This window comes from Lytechinus variegatus, chromosome 15, assembly GCF_018143015.1.
Source record: "Lytechinus variegatus isolate NC3 chromosome 15, Lvar_3.0, whole genome shotgun sequence".
NCBI lineage: Eukaryota > Metazoa > Echinodermata > Echinoidea > Temnopleuroida > Toxopneustidae > Lytechinus > Lytechinus variegatus.
Window position 1 is genome coordinate 10,158,713 of NC_054754.1, and position 21,552 is coordinate 10,180,264.

The window sequence follows — 21,552 nt, forward strand, 5'->3', positions numbered from 1 at the left end:
ACGTTACAGTGTCCGTCCCCTGATATTAGATTCATTAATCTCTTATCATATCGAGCCTTTAAATGATCTTGTCATTCTTAACCTTATCATATTATACACTCATGTGGACTCTTTCAATCCCATATGGTATGATCAGATATTCCATGCACGAGAGATATGAAAATGTACTTTAAAAAATCTGATATTTTTGTCCGTCCACTTCGTAACGTCCCAACTTTCAAGTTTTTACCAAACACACGATATGAGATTCATCTCAAAAGTTCTTGAGCACGTGCGCCGGTCAACTCTCTTCATACATATACAAAGTTTTCCATATGTGTTTCCAGTCACGTAGTCCCAGGGTGAAAAAAAGCATGTCCGTCCTCTCAATCTGTTTGCCGTAACGTCTAAACTTTTGTGCTTTGTCTTGGGTGATTGTTGTGTTTTGGTGTTGATTTATCGTATTTTGTCGCGGTGTGGTTATTGATTAGTGATATTTTTCCGTCCTACCATCATTTCTAAACGTATTTGTAAAGATATCCAATGATTTTCTTTCTTTATTAGAATATAAATTGCATTTACTTGAATATATGTTTTCAAAATACGACGACCTAAATATTGATGATTATTACAAATATTAAGGTTAAATCTACGTAATTCTACAAATGACCGGGAATGTAGTAATCAAGAGATGTAGTCTTGTTGGGAGTTACATTCTGAACACACAAATAAAAGAAATTATATATAGGTAAGGAGATAATCCGGAAAATTTTTCAGATATTATGACGACGTTACTCATTTAATGTGGACATGATTTGAGGGTGTCCACCGTCGCGTCTCAATCTAAAACAGTTTACTTACATGCATAATCGGTACTTTTATTGAATTCTGATCTACAATCATATCTAGTTGGCAAGATTATCAAATTCTTATCCTTCATAATGCTGCAAAATAAAGCAAGAAATTTTCTTACCTTTTTTGCCATGCTTCACCTTCGCTAGGATGTTATTCTGAATCACAAAGACATGTCCAATATTTTATCCAATAACGTCCAAATTGTAAAAACGGCACATCGTACATTATCTACTCTTTTATGGATATAAAGTTGTATTTCAATAATAAATCTTACGACTGCCCATACCTTCCGAGATACTTAAAAATGTTTTATCAATTTTTCATGTATAAAAATGATGTAAAAGGCATTAGAACGAACTCGACGTTATGATTTTCATGAGGACAATGTAGAATTAAATGTCTGCAATATCGTCCTCGTAACAATGATATATTTTACCGTATTTAGTTTTATATATATTTAAAAACATATCAAAATCTTCTAATCGTTCTCAGAAAAAAAGTTTAAATCACAATCAGGCTTTACGTTTATAAAGTGATCACTGTACATGATGTTTATGGCTGCTCTCTTAACTTTAGACGTTATGATTTTAAAAGACAATGTCTTCCGTAACGTCGCACGACTTTTTACACCATAATTTGTTGGTGGTGATTCTTTAGGTTTAGGTGGTTGTTTTATTCACATGAATTCATGAAATAGTGCTCTTACAAGCAAATTTGATGTTCTGTTTTAGATTAAAAAAGTATCAAAAGATACAAAAACTAAAAATTAGACGTTACGACATTGACAAAACTATATCGCATATATAATGTTAAAAATGCTTGAAATTGTCTTTATTTTCATTTTCTTTTTACCTCGCAATAAACTAGTATTCAAGAGTTGAAAAAAAAGAAAAATAATAATTTAGGCATGCAGTAGTAGCAAGCGATGCACGATGAGACAAGTGTCCTTTTATGACGTTATTTATTCTTCTTAATATTCCACAATGTCTCATAATAACAAATCCAGGATTTTTGGAAAGTGGCGGCTAACTTTTTTGACATCGAGGGCTGCGAAACGGGAAGTGGGGGGGGGGGGGTCGACCATGCAAAAAATCACAATTTGATTTTTTTTCTGATGGGATAAAGCCATCCCAGCCCTCCCCCCGTTCTGGGACCCATGGTATCAGCAGCGGTTTGGATTTAGGTGCCCAAATTATGTCAATTTCAAGAAATGCTTTTTACGATCATTCGTTTTTCAATTTTTTTTATGAACATTCATTAGAATTTAGGGCCTATATTTCCTTTTAAAAATATTCATAAGTTTCCTCCCCTATATACCCGATATTAAAATTCTGCAAATCGAAAAAAGGTGTTTTTTGTGTGGCCAATGTTGTAATTCGAATTGTGACAGAATTCCATTTTCTTCTCTTTTGACAATAAAATTATAATGTTGCTGTAATCAAATGCATTTTATTTTTTTTATTTTGGATTTGGAAACAAATGTATTGAATAATCACATTTTAATGGTTCGCTACCTAAAAAGATATTTTATACGGTTTCATTTGTTGCTGAATGTCCCATACGGCAGATCCGGATATGAGAAGGGGTTCAAACTAATGACTTCCCAACTAACAAAATTGATATATTTTGATGTTCTAAAAACTATTCAAGTTGGCTTTTTTGACGTTTAGTGAAAACATTTTATGGGCGTCAAAATGTGGTAAGTTTTAGACGGTTTAAACACCTTTTTTAAACGTTAGAATACCCCCCAAAAAAAAAACCTTTATAAACCTTTCGGAAGTTCGATGAGATGATGATGATTGATGGTGATGATGATAATTACAATGAAGGTAACAATGTCGCACAATGAAGATCAGATTAATGGTCGTAATGACAAGAATGATGTGAAATCATTTTAACAAGCTTTCTGCCTTTTTATTGCATCCCCGATTTTCTATCAATTATCTTTCAATTTGTATAAATAATTATGTGCCAACAAATAATATCACTTTTGTTTTAATTTATTAAAATTTTGTCAGATGATTATTTTATCACCCAGTACTTTTAATGAATTTGAAATAAATGCTGAATTGATATTGACAACTCATTGTAGCATGAATAATGCATTACGCAATAAAAAAAGATGGTTCATTGAGGGCAGAAATTCTGTCAAAGGATGCATAAACGATACAAGACTCAAAATTATTTTTTTTAAAAAGACACATCACGCGAGAATTTGTACCTATTATTATTTTCTTCTCCATAATTTCATTCAAGGATTTCATCATGAAATCGTTATTTAAAAAAAAGACACATCACGCGAGACATTTTTTCCTTTTATTATTTTCTTTTCCATAATCTCCTCACAGAATATGTCTAAAATATAACACAACAACAATCAATCAAAACGTTCACAACCTAATAATAATAAAAAAAATAATTCTTATCAAGCGCTTTTTCAAAGGTTGAAAAGTACATATACATCAGACATTAAAAATAAATTGATTAGATGTAACTACGTTATTTTGATATTGTTCCAATTTTCAATCAAATTTATTTGTTTATTCTATACATTATATTTCATTACTAAGTTTTAGTTCTTTCATTCAAGTTTATCTATTTCAATTTTATGATTATCAATTCTGCCCGAGACTCCCCGTAATGTTACCGTGTCATTAATTTGCGTTCAAACAGTCACATCGTTTGTAAAGCCGAGAAAATTTCCTTTTCTTTTATTTGAAAATTTGTTCCTTCATTAGCACCGTAACGTCTCAACAGTGGACACGCGAATTGTCTTCACAACTGCGAAGAATTGGTGCACAAAACTCGATGTTTCAGTCTTTTATTTACTAGTATTTCATCAAAGATCAGAGATGTTTGTCATTTAAAGGCATTTTCAAGTCATATTTTGAAATTATGCAATTGATTTCAATATCGCTTAGAGTAACGTCCCAACAGACCGGCGTATCGAAGATTGCGCTTGCGACTGAGCTTGGCAGCGCAAACTAGTGCTTCAGTCACCTCCAAGTTTTTTCTATGATCGACTTTATGCATAAAAACAACGGAAATCATCCTTATTTATTCATTTTTATGCATGTCCACTCGGGAAGAGTAACGTCTCAACATTTTTAGAAATCAGGTGATATTGTGAAATTGACATGCCAGCTTATCTTTTCCATATCTGAACCAGTTTACCAATGTGTTAGCCCATCTAAAACACATGAAAAATCAAGCCTAGCGAGTACTTTATTTTTCGACCCCTTTGTCCAAGTCTTAACCGGAATGGCCCATATATAGAAACAAGTTTACTGCATGTCCATGACACTCAGGCAAGCTCAAAGTTTATGCCAGCATACATCTATCTAGTTAGTGACATAACATTTAGCCAAGATTACTGCAGTAGCACGTTTCATAACCATTTTGTAATAACAAATTTCTATTTTCAGTTTAAATCTTCTGAAATCACTCAATGTGATCAGTTGATTATATAAATGTGCTTGTGTTGTTATAATTAGTCTTTATAAAACAGGGCCCTGGAAAGCATGCTCAGTGTGGAATATTCTCATATAAAAATAATAATGATAATATTCCGCATATATGTAGTGCTTAAAGGACAAGTCCACCCCAACAAAAAGCTGATTGGAATAGAAAGAGAAAAATCAAACAATCATAACACTGAAAATGTCATCAAAATCGGATGTAAAATAAGAAAGTTATAACATTTTGTAGTTTCGCTTAATTTTTCAAAACAGTTATATGCACATCCTGTTTGGTATGCAAATGAGGGAACCGATGACATCAACCACTCACTATTTCTTTGGTATTTTATTATATAAAATATTTTGATTTTCTCATCATTGTCAAGTGAAACAAAGTTTCATTTCTCCCTGAACACATGTAATTCCAATATGTTAACATTTTGTGATTCAAACAAGTTGGTCCTCATTGTCAAATTTGTAAAAAATTGAAATATTGTATAATTCAAACAATAAAAACAAAAGAAACAGTGAGTGAGTGACACCATCGACTTTCTCATTTGCATATCACTGAGCTGAGCATAGAACTGTTTTGTGAAAAATAAGCGAAATTTTGAAATGTCATAACTTTCTTATTTTACATCCGATTTTTATCAAGTTTTCAGCGTTATTCATATTTGATTTTCTCTATTTATCAAAATCAACATTTTTCTGGGGTGAACTTGACCTTTAATACATCATAACGACGTCTCTAAGCACTTTACAGACATATTATTACCCCGGTCATCGGATCCTTGCATGCCAGCATACAATGTATGCACCTTCTCCACTCCCTGGGGAGCATTACAACAAGAGTTCAAAGACTCAATTGCTAGGCATACTACATATAAGCTTTCACATCCTACCGGGTACCCATTTAACACCAGGGTGGAGAGTGGGACCAGTGTGGATAAACGCCTTGCCAAAGGACGCTAGGCCATGGTGGGATTCGAACACACGACCCTCTGATTACAAGACGAGAGCTAAAATGATGCTAACTTTCCATTAGTAGTTTGATGTAATAAATGAAAATATTTACCATATTTGCTATTATCAATATCAAAGGAAGAATCAAAGGCATGGTTATATTCTGTTGAAAAATGAATTCTATTTTATGTGTAAAGCTTTACATGTTCAACAGCTTTTTGGCAACTCTTTTTTATTTAAATATTGTAAAGAAATGGATGAAGAGAACAATGGTAGGCGTAGCTTAACCCTATCTAGGCCGGGGTATTTTGGGAGTTCCTATGGCCGGGGGGGTCCTCCCAGGCCCCCCCCTAAGATCTCAGCCGTCGATCGTGCGATCGCGGGTTGCCTGGGACATAATCTACAAGATTGTATCGTAATTTATTTCATGCGAATCGCTATTAAGTTATTATGCTAATTTATGCATAATTAGTATGCGAAATCATACTTTTTCCTCTAACTCCCTAAATAAAGCTCAAAATGTACTAATTTTTGGTATAGAAACTCTTTGTGGTGTCCTTAGCAAGTATACATGAAAAAAATTGTGATATCAAATCATTTTCTTATGTATTATATTGTTTTTTGCAATTTCTTATGTATTTCTCTGTTTTTTTTACCTTTTGTTTTTCATTGTTTTTTCAATGAAATTTGTTGGGGACTCTTCTGTGATCATAAAAAGCATAAAATGAATACATTTAGACTAGCAAAACTAAAAATAATCATACATTTATGAATTTTGGTTGAAAACACATTTTGCATTGACTTTGTACACGAAATCACGTTTTTGAGCCATTTTCGGTCTGACATGCACTTACTCAGTGTTACGCAATTTCGGAACCACGTACCAGGGTGACGCAAAATTGGTCTCAAAAGTTGCGCAAGACTTGAAAGTAAAAAGTCAGCGAGCGGCGCGGTCAAAAAATTTCGCACGGCGAAAATATCGCGCGATTCGTTGAGGGGGGCCTCCGAGGCCCCCCCCCCCCCCCGGCCTAGATAGGATTAAATCAAGGTTCCCCAGAGCTATCTACCCTTTGAAAAAATGGGTGATGCCGAAAAAATGTCTCTGCCGGGAATCGAACCCGGGCCCCCAGATTTGAACGCCGGTGCCTTAACCACTAGACCACAGAGACAGGTTAGTGGCTAGGGTGAGCCCGATCCGATTGACTGTCAGATGGACAGATATGTATATGTATATATATATATATATAATTTTCTGTGTTTCCAACAGCAAAGCTTACCTGTCTCATAAAGATGTTGCTGAGAAGATCGGTGAAGATGTGACCGAAGGAAAGGTGAGAGCTAAACAGACATTACTCCTTTGTTTTCACTTCAAGGAATTTTTTTAAAGAAGAAATTTTCTCAGGCAAAGTTGTTAAGAGGAGGACAATAAAATGAACTGTGAACAGTACAGAATTTATCTTTAAAACCTACATGTATAGTGCTTTCTTTGGTATAAGTTTTCCATGCTATGATGCTAAAATCAAGTATGAAGATGAAAGAAAGACTGATCAGTGATTAAATTTGGTTCATCTCTCATGACATTAAAAGAAAGTATAGAGTTAGGATGAAAATATTTGTTTAAAGGCTTTGGGGTTTCCTTAGCCTCTTTTCTAGGTCTAGGTGAGTCCAATAGAACTTGGATTAATTCTTCCTACCAAGCCCCTACGTTATAAAGCTAAAAACCGATGCTTAGTGACTGACAGCACAAATGTTTAACAATTGTACAGGACTCTTGTCAATAATGTCCATGTATTAATTTTCTTTCAAATTTTGATCTTTGCCAGCATCATACTGTAATGGAAGCAGCCTGCTACCTACTCTCTTATGTAGCCAATGTATTGGGAGCTCTCAAGCAGTCAGGAGACAAGTAAGTCATACAGTCAGGGAAATAGTTGTGGCCGGCCTTGAGGTCAGATTTTGCCGGCCTTGGTCTCGGCTTCAGTAGCTTGTACAAATTCAATGGGGGGGGTTCTCCATTGGCCTTGTGCCTCAGAATTACCGGACTTGACTACATTTCTGCCAACAGTTTACTCTTCCAAAATTATCCTAGGGTTTGTTTGATTACGTAATATTCCTCAAATTGGCAATGATTAAACCTTATGTTTTAAAACGGCTTTTACCTAGACATAGATGAATGGTGTTGCTTTGATGCTGTGGTTGTAAGGGTTGAATAAATGTCAGTTATTTATTGGAAAGAGATTACTTTTAAATGTCTGAGTTGTTGCCTGTTGTTTCTAGATAATAGCATAATGTATAGTTTGAAATACTAGTACTCATCTGAAATTCATATTGTACAAACTATGGAAATATTTTTAGATAGGGGGAAAAGTTGAGCTGATAAGAACATTTTTTTAATGTAATATTCATTTTAGTATCATTGTGATGTATTCTTATAGTGTATATTACTTAAAAACATTTGGAAACAAATGTTTTGAAAATATTTTTGTCCCTCTGCCAATAGGTCTGCCCTCCCCTCCTTTGACATGGATGCTGCCCTGTTAGATGTTGATTCTGATTGGGCAGAGGATATTGCTATGGAGGAAGATGACTCGGGAGGAGAAGATTCAGTGAGTTTATACAAAATCTATTTAAGGTCTCTTGCATTAGTTTTAATGTGGAATTTGACATCAGTGGAGTGTTTACCAGGGCCCCGTCTTACAAAGAGTTACGATTGATCCTATCAATCATAACTCTATGGAAATCCATCAGTGTCATAATTTTTCTCTCTTGGAAATTTGCACAATGTCCTTTGTAATCAAAGAGAAGCACAGTGAATTTTCAAGAAAACAATGAGTGCGTGAATATACATCACAGTTAGAAAATGTATTGAACAACCTGTGTGTTTGATGTTGACGTTGATGGCTGTCCATAGTTGTGATTGACTGGATGAATCGCAACTCTTTGTAAGACGGGGCCCAGGTTGCAGGTGTCTTCCACCACCCATAGTGGAATCAAATTATATCTAATGCTGTGAATGTGTACATTCAGTCAGTGGCGTTGTATGGTAAAATAATTAGCTTTTTGTTTCCCATCTACCCCCCTCTACACATTGCCTAAAGCAGGATTAGAAATGTCTGGTGTGACAGTGAGATAAATGACTGAGCCCCAATGATACATTATACTGCAGATATTTGAAGTGCTTATCAGGGGAGTGTTTCATCAACATTTTCATCCAACAAGTAGTTAGATCTGACATCTTTCTCTGATGTTGATTGGCTGAAAGGTACTGTTAATATGGTAACTGTCGGATAAAATGGGACTTGTTGGATAAAACGTCCGACAAGTCCTTTCATGAAATGCTCCCCTGGTGTCGGCAAATAACATGTAATTACTGACTGATGCATTATCATTGCCTGAGGAAATTAAAGGACAAGTGATGAAATTTTCAGTGTTAGGCTTGTTTGATTTTTCTCTATTAATTCAAATCCACATCTTTCTGGGGTGGACTTGACCTTTAAGTAATTATAACAGGTAACATTCACTTGATGTTGCATTAATTTTCCTTTATTCCCTTGATTACTGATTGATGAATTCATTGTTTCAGGCAGTGATCATTGCCTCGGGATATTGAATTGACTCTTTATGAAGTTTATCGATGGATTCTTAATGTGGTTTTCATGTATTATTTATACTATTGGAGCAGGATGAAGACTCGCTGTGTAACAAGCTATGTACATTCACCATCACACAGAAGGAATTCATGAATCAACATTGGTGAGTCTCAAGCAAGCTATGATATCTTTACACGTTCCATCAACATTTTTGTCCGAGAAGTTATCGGATCTCATAATTTTCTGTGATTTTGATTGGCTGAGAAGCACCAATCTCAACGGTAACTGTCATAAAACAGGACTTTTCAGATAAAACGTCTGACTAGTGTTTTCATGAAACACTCCCAGACATTTCTAGATCAGATTCCAGAATTTTCACAAGAAAGTTGACAGTTTTTGTCATTGATGCATTTTGAACTGGCTTGTAATTATATCTTTCAGCATTCTTTTCCCCTTATTCTTTATATACTTTAAAACAAATCGTGTTTTTACCAAGTTTGGATTCCTCTTTTAAAATGAATTAATAAGAAAAATGTATTTATCTAGGGCTCTACGAATTTTAATACATCCCATTCGATTTTTACTCTTTGTTTGGAATTGTTACAGGTACCATTGCCACACATGTAAGATGGTCGACGGTGTTGGCGTGTGTACCATTTGTGCTAAGGTCTGCCACAAAGGTCATGAATTATCCTATGCCAAGTATGGCTCTTTCTTCTGTGATTGTGGAGCTAAGGAGGATGGATCATGCCAGGTGAGAAAGATCCCTTTTTTTTTCATTAATTGATATTTATTTATTTGTTTATTTGATTATTCATTCATGTATATATGTATTTGTTTATTTATGTATATATGTATTTATTTATTTTATTTTCTATCTATTCATCCATTCATTCCTTCATCCATCAATACATCTATCCTTCAATCCTTTCATTCATTCATTCATCCTTACATTCATGATGTATGTATTCACTTATTCAAATATATATCATCAAGATTGTAAGATCAGTTAGAAACTGTTCTAACTCATTGTCCTGGCATTAAAAACATGACAACACAATAGTTATGATAACAGCAACACGATTCATTGGTCACAGAAATAGTCAAGTTCTTGGTCCTGTTAGTCCTATTGCTACATAAGCAAGTCTCATTTATTCATAACCGATCTAATTAATTTCCTTTTCCATTTTGTTTCATTGCTCCAGACGCTAGTGAAACGCACCCCGGGAAGCAACCTGGAGTCCAGCATGTCCAACACTTCTGTCACCTCTCCTTTCTCTTCCTCCAACGCCCAACCCTCATCCCACCAAGCCCCACCCTCCAGGGGCGGTAGCTCCAAGAGTTCGACCCTCCGACACCGTGGAGGAGGAGGAGGTAGCAGCACCGGAGCGCCCACCGCCGTGCCATCGTCGATGGTGGGGAGTGTCCTCTCGTCGCCCGGCAACCGTATCCAGGGAAGTGGCGTCGGCGGTGGGGAGAGCGGTGGTGGCAAACCCAGCGAGGAGCTGCTCAAGTTTAGACAGATGCTTGGACGTCAACTGGAGAAGAACAGAGACGCCATTCTTAAACTTCTTGTAAGTGTTCTCAGAAGAAAACTTTTGGGGGCTTTTTTTTTCAAAATGTTAAGTGTGATCTCAGAGCTGCCAATTAGTACTGATTTTCAGTATTTAGTACTGAAAAGTGAGAAGAATACTGGTAGTTCATGTAAAATACTGATTTCTAAAGTTTCAGTTGTATGTGTGGTCCTATGGTATTTTTTTTAAATACTGACTTCCTCACCGAAATAGTGAGTTTCAGCTTCAAAAATAGTGAAATGTTCCTTTTGAGGTTGGCAGCTCTGTGATCTAGATATGTAAGTTGCTTTCCAGGTGCCATATCGGTGTGGTTCGTAATTGTCACTAAAGTTGACCAATCATCAGGGGGTGTGTGCTACTGCCTAGTCGTCATTTAGATCACATATTGAATACTCTGTGTCTTTTGATATTTAAGCTTAACATAAATACTCGCCACATTTTTTAAACAGCCTCCACTATATGCAATATCCCCCACCAATTATTCAAAAACTTACTCATTTACAGTTTATAGATGATAGCTCAAACATGTTCTTGACAATGATCGATTTTGATCATGATAATGAAATACTTGTACATATAGATTATTTAAACCTAGGGACATGTGTACTCACAGAAGACCATTCTCATTTCCCCCGACTTCCGTTATGATCACAGGAGCAGAATGGAATGGCTACCCATGTGATAGAGCTTCTACAGTCTCTGACCGAACCCATCGAGACTCACTGCAGCCGTACCTCGGCCGTCGGCTCCACCGCCAGGGCTCAGAAGGCTCTCCAGAACCTACACACCAGGGATAAGAGCACAGAAAGCACAGACCAACTCATGGTGAGTGTCTGATTAGTGGATACACTGCCACTTGGTAATTGTAAATGAGCTTTAAACAGACTGGTATCAATCATATCTGATTGTTCACGTCGGGGATTGAACTTCAACATCAACCTCCGCAAGACGTGTTCAGGGCTAGAACCTTTCACCTCCGCATCGATTTATGAATTACCTCATGCAGCTTGGTTTACAGATTCATGCCACAATGCTCAACATGACAGACGTTCGTTTTGTACTTTTTTTCCCCATAAAAGTGCTGTGTAAGTATTCCAAATTTTGTTAATTTAATTTGCTATTTCATATTTTCCCAGGTTCCAACTCTTGGCTCCCAGGAAGGGGCCTTTGAGAACGTCCGCGCCAACTTCTCCGGCGACCAGGGCCAGACCATCCGCCAGCTTCTAGGTGCTCACATGCTGCGCCGGGTGGCCATGTGCTGCCTGGCCTCCCCCCACGGTCGCAGACAGCACCTCGCTGTGTGCCACGAGAAGGGACGCATCACACTGCTGCAGCTCTCAGCTCTACTCAAACAGGCCGACTCCAGCAAGAGGAAACTGACTCTTACTGTACGTATATATGAATGAAGGTCTTGGGGGAGGGGTTCATGAACCTTCTTGTCAGTGATTTTCTGTTATAAGCTACTGAAATACTTGTATCTTACTGGCTGAGACCAAATTTGTCAGTGAAATTCAGAGACAAGATTCATTATGACAACAATTTCTGATTAGACAACCAGAAAGAAGAAAATTCATTTTTCACCATGAGTTCATCCGTTCGAAGATAATGTAAGGATTAAGCTCAGATGAATACTGGCACTCCAAGTTGCCCTTTCATTTTATTTTTTTTATTAGTCATGATCTACTGACCTATTATTTACTAGAGTATAGCTCATGTATTTGAACTTGTAGATAATATGAAAGTTTCCCAACCAGGTTTATTTTCATGAAGAAAATAGTTGAGTAGTTCCATTGCTTAACACATTTTGAATGCACGCTTTCAAAGCAACTGTATGTTTGTATTAATCCACTTGTAGATGACCTATAAAGTACAAGTCATGCTTGTTCATCTATCTGATGATATACAACAAGAAACAAATCTAAAAGTTATAAATGCATACATTTTGTGTTTGATATTGTATCCTTTGTTTTATGCTAATTAAATTATACATTTTGAAAGGCCATGCTGCATTTACTAAGTGTTAACAATCATCATAGAAATTTGTGAAACCATTGATTTTATTGCCCCATTCTTTCTATCTTATCCAGAGATTGTCATCAGCACCTGTGCCATTCACTGTACTGAGCATCACAGGAAACCCATGCAATGAGGATTACTTAGCTGTTTGTGGATTGAAGGTAAAAAAATATATATCCAGTCAAACCTGTTTATTAAGACCACTTCAGGGTAATAGAAAAATTGGCCAATGGAGACAGGTGTCCTTATAGACAAGTTCTATGGCACATACTCCTTTCAAATGGGAGACAAACAAGGTTGCGACTAAAGGCAGGTTTTCACTCTAGACAGGTGGACTTGATGATGATGGTGATGATGACAACTACGATGATGATGATGGTGATGATGAGGGTGATGATGATGATGATGATGATGATGATGATGATGATGATGATGATGGTGATGATGATAATGATGATGAAATGGTGGTGGTGGTGGTGATGATGATGTTGACGATGATGATGATGATGGTGATGATGATGGTGGTGGTGATGGTGATGATGATGATGATAGCGATAATGATGATGGTGATGGTGATGATGATGATGGCGATGATGATGATGATGATGAAATGGTGGTGGTGATGATGATCATGATCATGATGATGATGATGATATTGACAATGATGATGACGATGGTGATGGTGATGATGGCGATGATGATGATGACAATGACGATGATGATGATTAAGATGATGATGCTCATTGTAATGATATTAATGATAATAGTAATAATGATGATCATTGTAATGAAAATAATGATAGTAGTAATGATACTGATGATTAGCCTATTATTAGATGATAATGATTATGTAAAAATTCCAAGTGGTCTCCATATTGTAACTTTAAATTGTAATCCACATGATATTTCTATGTTGGACTGTACTGTACTGACCTTTTCTATTTAGGACTGTCATGTATTGACCTTTGACCTTTTCTTTATAGGATTGTCATGTATTGACCTTCACAAGTTCTGGATCAGTAGCGGATCACCTTGTCCTTCATCCTCAGCTAGAAGCAGGTAACTTCATCATCAAGGCAGTCTGGTTACCAGGATCTCAGACACAGCTAGCCATCGTCACTGCCGATTTTGTCAAGGTCTGTACATTGTATAGTTTTAGATTATTCATTGACTTGTGATATGAAAGATACAAAATCAAAATGTGTTAACTGCCCATAAATATTATGATTCATCCAGTAATCTTGAAATTGTAGTCAGTTATGAATCTTTTACTGGAAGTAGTGAAAATTGTAAGGTAGAAACTTACTGTTCTATGTGATAGCGATGTTTCACCAACCGCTGTTTGCTTTGCCAGGCGAATGAAGACCCAGCATGTCTTTGTGAGTAAACTTTCTTCAAAGTCAGTAGACTGTAGCATCACTTGGTTCCCAACGGGTGAGAAGATAATCACTTAGAGATACTTCTGAACTTTCCATAGAATTCTGTCCGAGGCATGTTTTTGCCGAAACTGCAGAAGCCCACTTTGAATTAGAGTGATATGATCAAAATGGTTACAAAGAAGTAACCATTTTGATAATATCACTCTAATAAATCCTGTTTCCTTGTAGATCTACAACTTGGCCAAGGATGCTCTGAGCCCGACCTTCTACTTCCTGGTGCCCAGCGGTAAGATCCGAGATGCCTGCTTTGTCTTTGACTGTGAGGAGCACTCCAGAACCCTGGTCTTGATGTCCTCTGCAGGCTACCTCTACACGCAACCGATGGAGGAGGCCAGTGAGGCAAAGCATGGGCCGTTCTATGTCACTAACGTACTGGAAGTCAAGCATGATGATCTGAAGGTGAGCAATGGTATTTCATTTGGATGTGTTTCATCACCCTAAAAATGTTGCAAAGAGGGTCATCTCTTTCGTTTTTCATCTGCAAAATAACATTGATGTGGTATGAAGGAAGCTTGGTAATTAGTGTTGTAAAAGAAATTCTGCATTTCTTGATGGTTATCAAGTGCATCAGCTTTATAATGAAAATTGTTCAGTATTAAAATAGCAGGTTTATATTCACTTCATATTCACGCTCAATAACCTGTCATTTTTTTTTTAATTACTTTTTATTTTATGTTATGTTTTTACAGTGCCCTTAAGATCAACTAACCTGTTAGTAAATTGATAGATCATAATTGATGATCATCTTTAGTTCAATATTGATAGCAGATTACAATTGTTACATGATCTTGCTAATTTCTGCAGGATTCTGGTGGCCAGATTGCAGGAGGAGGAGTTTCCTGTTACTACTCTCATACTCTGCAACTTCTCTTCTTCAGCTTTGCACAAGGTAAGCCTGCTATTTCAACAAAATCACCAATTTTTGCTGTACTTAATTGAGTTGAGAATGAGTCCTCATTTTGTTTTCTGAATAGTTTGTTTGCTGCTATTTAATCACTAACATAAAAATACCCAAGATCTATTGATTTTTTTTTTGGTATCCATCTTGGTCTTCATGATTATCATCATGATCATCATCTTCATTGTCAACATCATGGTCATCAACATTCATCCTATTTGATTTTTTTATTCTTTTAAAGATAAGAAAAGATTAATATTAAAGCTTTATTGTCGGGATGATATGAAACAATTTTTCTGCTATTAATGGTCACTCTGCTGTAGTGGATTTGGTTCATCAAAAATCACATTATTGTTATTATTTTCTCTCTAAATCATACTAATAAATCACCGATGATATTTGTTGTTGTGATCAGGTAAATCATTCTGCGCCCCAATCAAGAGCCAGCACCTATCCATCGACAAGCTCTTTCCCATCACTATCAAGAGCAATGGATCTGGTAAATCGAACAACCCACCTCCCCTCTGCCAGTGGAGCGAGGTTCCCATGCACCCAGGCCTGGTGTGCTGTCTGACCCAGACCAACAGCATCCCTGTTGTCATGATGGTAGAACCTGATCGTATCAGGGTTCAAGAGATCAAGACGCTGCCTGCAAAGGCCAAGGTAAGTAAAGACATCACTGTTTGTTGTGCATGTGTTTTTTTGTTAAACTTCGTCTTATCAGGGTCAAAGAGATCAAGACGCTGCCAAGGCTAAGGTAAGTAAAGACATCGCTGTTTGTGTGTACATATGTTTATATCAGTATTCTAATTGTTGTTGATGTTGGGAACCTAATCGTATCAGGTTTCAAGAGATCAAGATGCTGCCTGCAAAGGCCAAGGTAAGTAAAGACATCGCTCTTTGTGTGTACACATGTTAATATCAGTATTGTCATTGTTGTTGTTTTGGAACCTGTTTGTATCAGGGTTACAAGAGATCAAGACGCTGCCTGCAAAGGCCAAGGTAAGTACAGACATCACTGTTTGTGTGTACAAATGTTTATATCGGTATTCTCATTGTTGATGTTTTGGAACCTGATGGTATCAGGGTTACAAGAGATCAAGATGCTGCCTGCCAAGGCCAAGGTAAGTAAAGACATCATCACAGTTTGCATGTTGTACATGGGTTAATATATTCAGTATTCTCAATGTTATTGATATTGTGGAACCCGATCATATCAGGGTTACAAGAGATCAAGACACTGCCTGCCAAGGCCAAGGTAAGTGAAGACATCATCACTGTTTATTGTGCATGTGTTTTCTTGTTGAACCTGATCTAATCAGGGTCCAAGAGATCAAGACGCTGCCTGGCCAAGGTAAGTACAGACATCATCACTGTTTGTATGTTGTACATGTACATGGGTAAAGGGGGGGGGGGTGTCATAAACATTGGTCTACCAACAACTGTCAGCACTGACTAAATTAAAGTGTGTTGATTGGCTGAGATGTTAAAAGGCTGAGAATTCCTGGCATTGACGGGTAGTATGCCAACTGTCAGAGAATTGCTATTTGTTAGTTCTGAAAACTTTCATGAAATGGTCCCCCGGACTTTATCTCTGTCCTCTTCATAGGTCCAGGACATGGTGGCCATCCGTCACACCTCTTCCACCGACCAGCATCGTACCACCCTCATCCTGCTCTGTGAAGACGGCAGTCTGCGTATCTACATGGCCAACGTGGACAGCACAGGATTCTGGATGTCACCCCAGTTCCAGGCTTCAAGCTCCATCAGCACCCTCAAACCAGTCCGCAAGAAGAAGGCCACCAAGTCTGGTAAGTCCAACCTCATTCTGTCTGACTTTAGTAACTCTTATGGTTGAGAGGAGTCTATTGTGGTTTCATTTCAGGCGGCAAAATTAAATTTTGGTTGATATTGGTTTACAGCGGTAGTATTAATATTAGTAATATATTATAATAGTTTTAGTAATACATGAAATAGCAGAATCAGTAAGAGTTAAAGTTAAAAAAAAATGTATTTTCCCCTCATTTCAAGCTGCAAAAATTAATTCAGGAATAATCTGAATATTCAGTCTTCAACACTTCTGAAATGGACGAGTGATTTGGGGGTTCATCCTCCAAAAAGACATCGCATATCAGTCACAAGACCAAGAAACTTTGGCTGAAACCATTGTTGTTTTTCTGTCATTCTACAGGACGCCCAACTGGTCAAGTGAGCTTCCCAGTAGACTTCTTTGAGCATTGTCAAGCAATGAATGATGTAGAGTATGGAGGTAATGATCTCCTTCAGATCTACAATGTACAACAAATAAAGCACAGGCTCAACACAACAGGCACCTATGTGGCTAGCACTAAGGTAAGTAATGATGTCAATAATACCTATATAAAAAAAAATTAGCTTATACTGTAAGTGGAAAGTTATTGCAATGTTTTCTACTTGTGAGGAATCTACATGTAACTTCTACTAAATTCATCAAATGAAGGATTTGAAAGCAATGTTAGGATGCGAAAGTAACAACTTACTTCATTTGTTTCAATTTTTTTAAATGTAGAATACATCGTTTGTCATTCATCTTGTTATATATGTAATTCACTGTTGATAATTTGTTGTGGTAGGATAAGGTAATTACACGTATGTATCAGGTTGGCAATGGAGGGTGCTGCTAAAAAGCCATGCTTACCGAGAGCAGACTTCGTACTCAACTATGCGAAATGACCTCAGTTTTTGACGTCTCTTTTTATTAAATTTTTCTTCTTCCCAGTTTGGTGGATTCAACATTGAAGTGATGAACAATAATAACTCCATGGTGATGTTAGGGGTCAGAGTTCATGTCGGAACCCAAGCCATCGAGAAAGCGCCCTCTTACCTTGAAGTCTTTGGTAGAACCAATCAGGTGATTACGAATAGATAGTAAAGTGTAGTTGTAAACATGGTGCCTGATGTATTAAGGATTTGCAACTGTTTTAACTTTCCAGTTATTGCAACTACCATGGCAACAGCGCTCAGCAGCCAATCACAGTCAAGGATTCCATGCTAGTAGCCATAACTCTTTATGAAAAAGGCCCCTGAAATGAGAGTCTGTTTTCTGTATTCATGTTAGCGTTATGCTTTTTGAGACTGGCCTTGGCTAGTCTCTAGGCACAGACCCTAACTTCAGTTCCATTCATCTATTCCCATATTCAAATTGAACAATAAAAATTATACAAACAAGAGTTGATTAAAAAATGACAAAAATAAAAAAAAAATATCAAAAGCTACAAAAAATAAATGAAACATTGATTAACAGTTGTCTTCACACAAGACTAGAAACATAAAAGTCACTTTAAACTGCGCATTCAGACCCTTTAATTCGAGTGAAGGGTTTGAACAGTAGACTAGGCCTTAGCCTTAAGGACAATTATGTGGCCTTCGCCTAGTCTTTGTCCACGGTCCTCTTGGCCTTGGCCTCAAAGCTCTAAAGTCCTTGACCTTTTCTTAGGAAAGGTTCTCAGACAAGGCCAGGAAGAGCCCATGAAGTATTTAAAAAATTAGAAGTAACAATAAGTTAAAAGATCTATTTTTCAAGGAAAATTATTTGTAGGGACATGATTTTTAGTGTAGGAAAGTTGCTTTCTTAGTAAGCTAATACCCTTTAAGACTGACCAGACCAGGCTTTTTTGGGTGTTCTGTGGCCAAAGATGCACAAGACAAGTAAAAAGTTAGTGAGCGGCACAGTAAAAAAAAATGTGCAACGGAATGGTCGCAGAAAAATCGAGGGGGGGTTGATTCAACCCTCCCCCCCAGCTGGATTAGAGTTAAGGTAATTTGCCAAAAGTAGGGAAGAGTTCAGATGTTCATGGTTATGATATCTTTCTTTAGAAATTATGATTCAATCACGTGACTAAACTAGTGATTGAGATAGTTTGTAATGATGAATATTGTCTTTTTATTCTTTAGGTGACCCTGACTAGAAACAGATGGTTTGATATGCCATTTACCAGGGATGAGTCTCTTACTGCTGACAAGAAATTTACTCTCTTTGGTAAGATCAATGCAAAACAATTACTTCACTCTTTTTATTTCGTCTTAGTTTCTGCTATGTTTGCTCATTGATAATAACAATGATGACGATGATAATGATGATAATGTCATATGTCAGCATGATCTGTATCTTGAATGCAATAAAGACATGATTACAACAATTTGCATATATTTTGTTTAAAATTCATACATATACTTTGTAAGAGACCATTTTGCCAATTGTTTGCTCCATAAATCGATTATAATTATTATTACATTTTTATACTCTCCCCTCTCAATCTAACTGTGCCGTGTCTTTTACAGTTGGTCCATCATCAGATCCATCGGGCGTGACAATGGTGGACTCCATCAAGGTGTACGGCAAGACCAAGGAAGCGTTTGGCTGGCCAGACGATCCTCCCGACGACTTCACCACCTCCACCTCCAACACCGCGACCTCCGGTGCCGCCAGCAGCACCAGTAGCACCAGCAGCAGTGCAGTCTCCGCAGCCGTCACCAACGGTACCGGCTCCACTGGATCAGGGGGAGCGAGTACAACATCTGTGACAGCTTCTCAGATATCCGTCGCACATGCTGGGGAGAGTGAGGTCATTGTTCCACCTCCCATCCCACTCACTTCGTTGGATCGTCTGGTGGCATCATCCCTGGAAGTCCTGGATGGGTTTGTCTCCCTTGTACAGATGGATGATAGGGTAGGTAATCCTTAGGAAATGAAACCACTCTAAGTATACCAAAGCAAATCAGGGCTATATCTACAGAATAACCCCGAAGGTCACTTTCTTATTATGGTAACTACTACGATGCTAACATGACTCAACCAATTGCAATCAAGTTTTCTATGGTAGAAACATGGCAATCAGCGTTGATTCCTTGTAATGTGGGCCTGGTAACAGGAAGGTTATCGATCAAAATCTGAAATTTGAAAGAACTGTTCTCATGGGTTCCTAGTCATTCTACTGAGCAAAATGCGCAGGTAGCAATGATCTTGATAGGCCATTTCATTTAGCAATTAAAGCTTGTGTATAGTTATGGTAAATCCACCAAAATGCACCTATCACTATTCCAATTCATTGCTAGCTAATATGAATGGATATGCCCTATAACAGTTATGATGTGGAGGATATAAAATGAAAATGTGTTTTACAGGATAAATTTTGCGATTTTACATGGAAATTTAACTTGATCGGGTCACCCGATCAAATTAAAATATCTGTGTGTTTTTGTCTTTCAATTAAATCCTATTCCAAACCATGGAATGGGCTGAAACTTTCAAGATATGTCTTTGTCTGTAACTTTTGGATATCTGATCACTAAATTTATGAGATATGTGCTTGAATACCCATTTTTTAAATTTAAACAAGCATCGCCGAGAGAGGGCGCTATATATCCAAGATTTGAATATTTGAAATTTTCTCAGAGAAGTGCAGTTGGAAAAATATCTAACGGTCTCTACGCTTCAGTAAGACTGTCATATTAGATGATATTCGATTATCAATCACGTTATTGACCCTTTACCAAAGCTATACACAGGCTTTAAAGAGAAATTCCAGTAGTTGCAGTAAACACTGATTTCATGAGAAAGTCTGTAAAACAAGGCTTAATTGTCAGTATATCATCGAGGATCTAGATCTGGTACAGTTACATTAACTGAACTTTGTGAAATCTTGAAATCCACGCTGAAAAATGTTCACACCGAACTTGACCAAAGATCCCCAACACAGATAAGTGCACGTGGGACAATTGATAATCATTGCTTAGAGCGTCGGTCTTCCCGAATCCTGTGCTTATTTGCTGATTTCTCAGCAATTACACAATTTCTTCCAGAATCCTTTGGCACATGCGTTTTATTTATACAGACACTTTGGTGGTCATTTCATTGGATTCTGTACGAACTCATTTTGATATCGTTACCAAAACTAGCATTTACCTTTAATCACTAACCTTTGTGTTACGAGGCAATGGACTATCTAAAGCATTATGATTAAAATATTTCAGTTTTACTTTCTTAGCTATGATGTACAGAAGATTGAAGTTTTGGAAAATCTCAAATTTTGCAATCGAACTGCACTAATCGCAGCTTTTTATAGACAGGGCTCTGAAGTTCTGCGGGTGTGTTTAACTATGAGTGATTTAAGAAAAATGGAATGTAGATTAAAATATGAAGATTGTAAGTATTGCACATTGTAAAAAAAAAATGGCCAATGATTTGCTGGCATTCACAACTTTTGCTGAAAATCATGCTCTGAGTGTTATGGGTGGAAAAGAGTTTTGATATATTTGCAAATTTCATAAGCAAAGAAACTACTTGAACAGCGAAAAAGGATGGATTCAATATATTTTGATACACAAACTGCAACAAGATTATACACGTGTACTTTTTTCACACAGGAACCTACCAAACAGACCATTCGGGATCTTGCCACTCAACTCTTGATCTTGCCGACACCGACATCAGTTCAGCAGTTTACCAAGACACTGCTGGCCTCTGTGCAGCCTTCAAACATAGCTTATCACAATCACAAGGTAAAGATTTATTTTCCTTCTTTATTACTTTCCTTACTTAGATGTTAATAGTCGACCACTAAATTCTATATTTTGACCTAATTTTATGTTGTGGAGTGACATCGCTGTTGCTTTTTTTGGGGGGGTTGGTTGTTTTGTCTTTCCCTTTTTACTCACAGTCAGATTGTAGAATATAATGGCAGTTGACTTGAGATCAACTTGACCTTTTGACATTATATTATGTGACTTATTGAATACTGC

The 21,552-nt window shown here is 37.0% G+C and overlaps 1 protein-coding gene across 1 annotated transcript in view; it reads left to right on the top strand.

The window, feature by feature from the left end:
* Positions 1-21,552, top strand: part of LOC121428957 (E3 ubiquitin-protein ligase UBR4-like) — a 124,742-nt gene that overhangs the window by 44,927 nt on the left and 58,263 nt on the right. Inside the window, exons 34-52 of the mRNA XM_041625852.1 lie at positions 6,523-6,586; positions 7,079-7,161; positions 7,756-7,861; positions 8,938-9,008; positions 9,452-9,599; positions 10,051-10,419; positions 11,074-11,244; positions 11,556-11,807; positions 12,507-12,596; positions 13,419-13,571; positions 14,043-14,273; positions 14,679-14,763; positions 15,188-15,435; positions 16,382-16,583; positions 16,964-17,124; positions 17,531-17,662; positions 18,706-18,790; positions 19,093-19,481; positions 21,178-21,312. Coding sequence (XP_041481786.1) covers positions 6,523-6,586; positions 7,079-7,161; positions 7,756-7,861; positions 8,938-9,008; positions 9,452-9,599; positions 10,051-10,419; positions 11,074-11,244; positions 11,556-11,807; positions 12,507-12,596; positions 13,419-13,571; positions 14,043-14,273; positions 14,679-14,763; positions 15,188-15,435; positions 16,382-16,583; positions 16,964-17,124; positions 17,531-17,662; positions 18,706-18,790; positions 19,093-19,481; positions 21,178-21,312 — 3,175 coding nt within the window. The remainder of the gene's footprint in view (positions 1-6,522; positions 6,587-7,078; positions 7,162-7,755; positions 7,862-8,937; positions 9,009-9,451; positions 9,600-10,050; positions 10,420-11,073; positions 11,245-11,555; positions 11,808-12,506; positions 12,597-13,418; positions 13,572-14,042; positions 14,274-14,678; positions 14,764-15,187; positions 15,436-16,381; positions 16,584-16,963; positions 17,125-17,530; positions 17,663-18,705; positions 18,791-19,092; positions 19,482-21,177; positions 21,313-21,552) is intronic.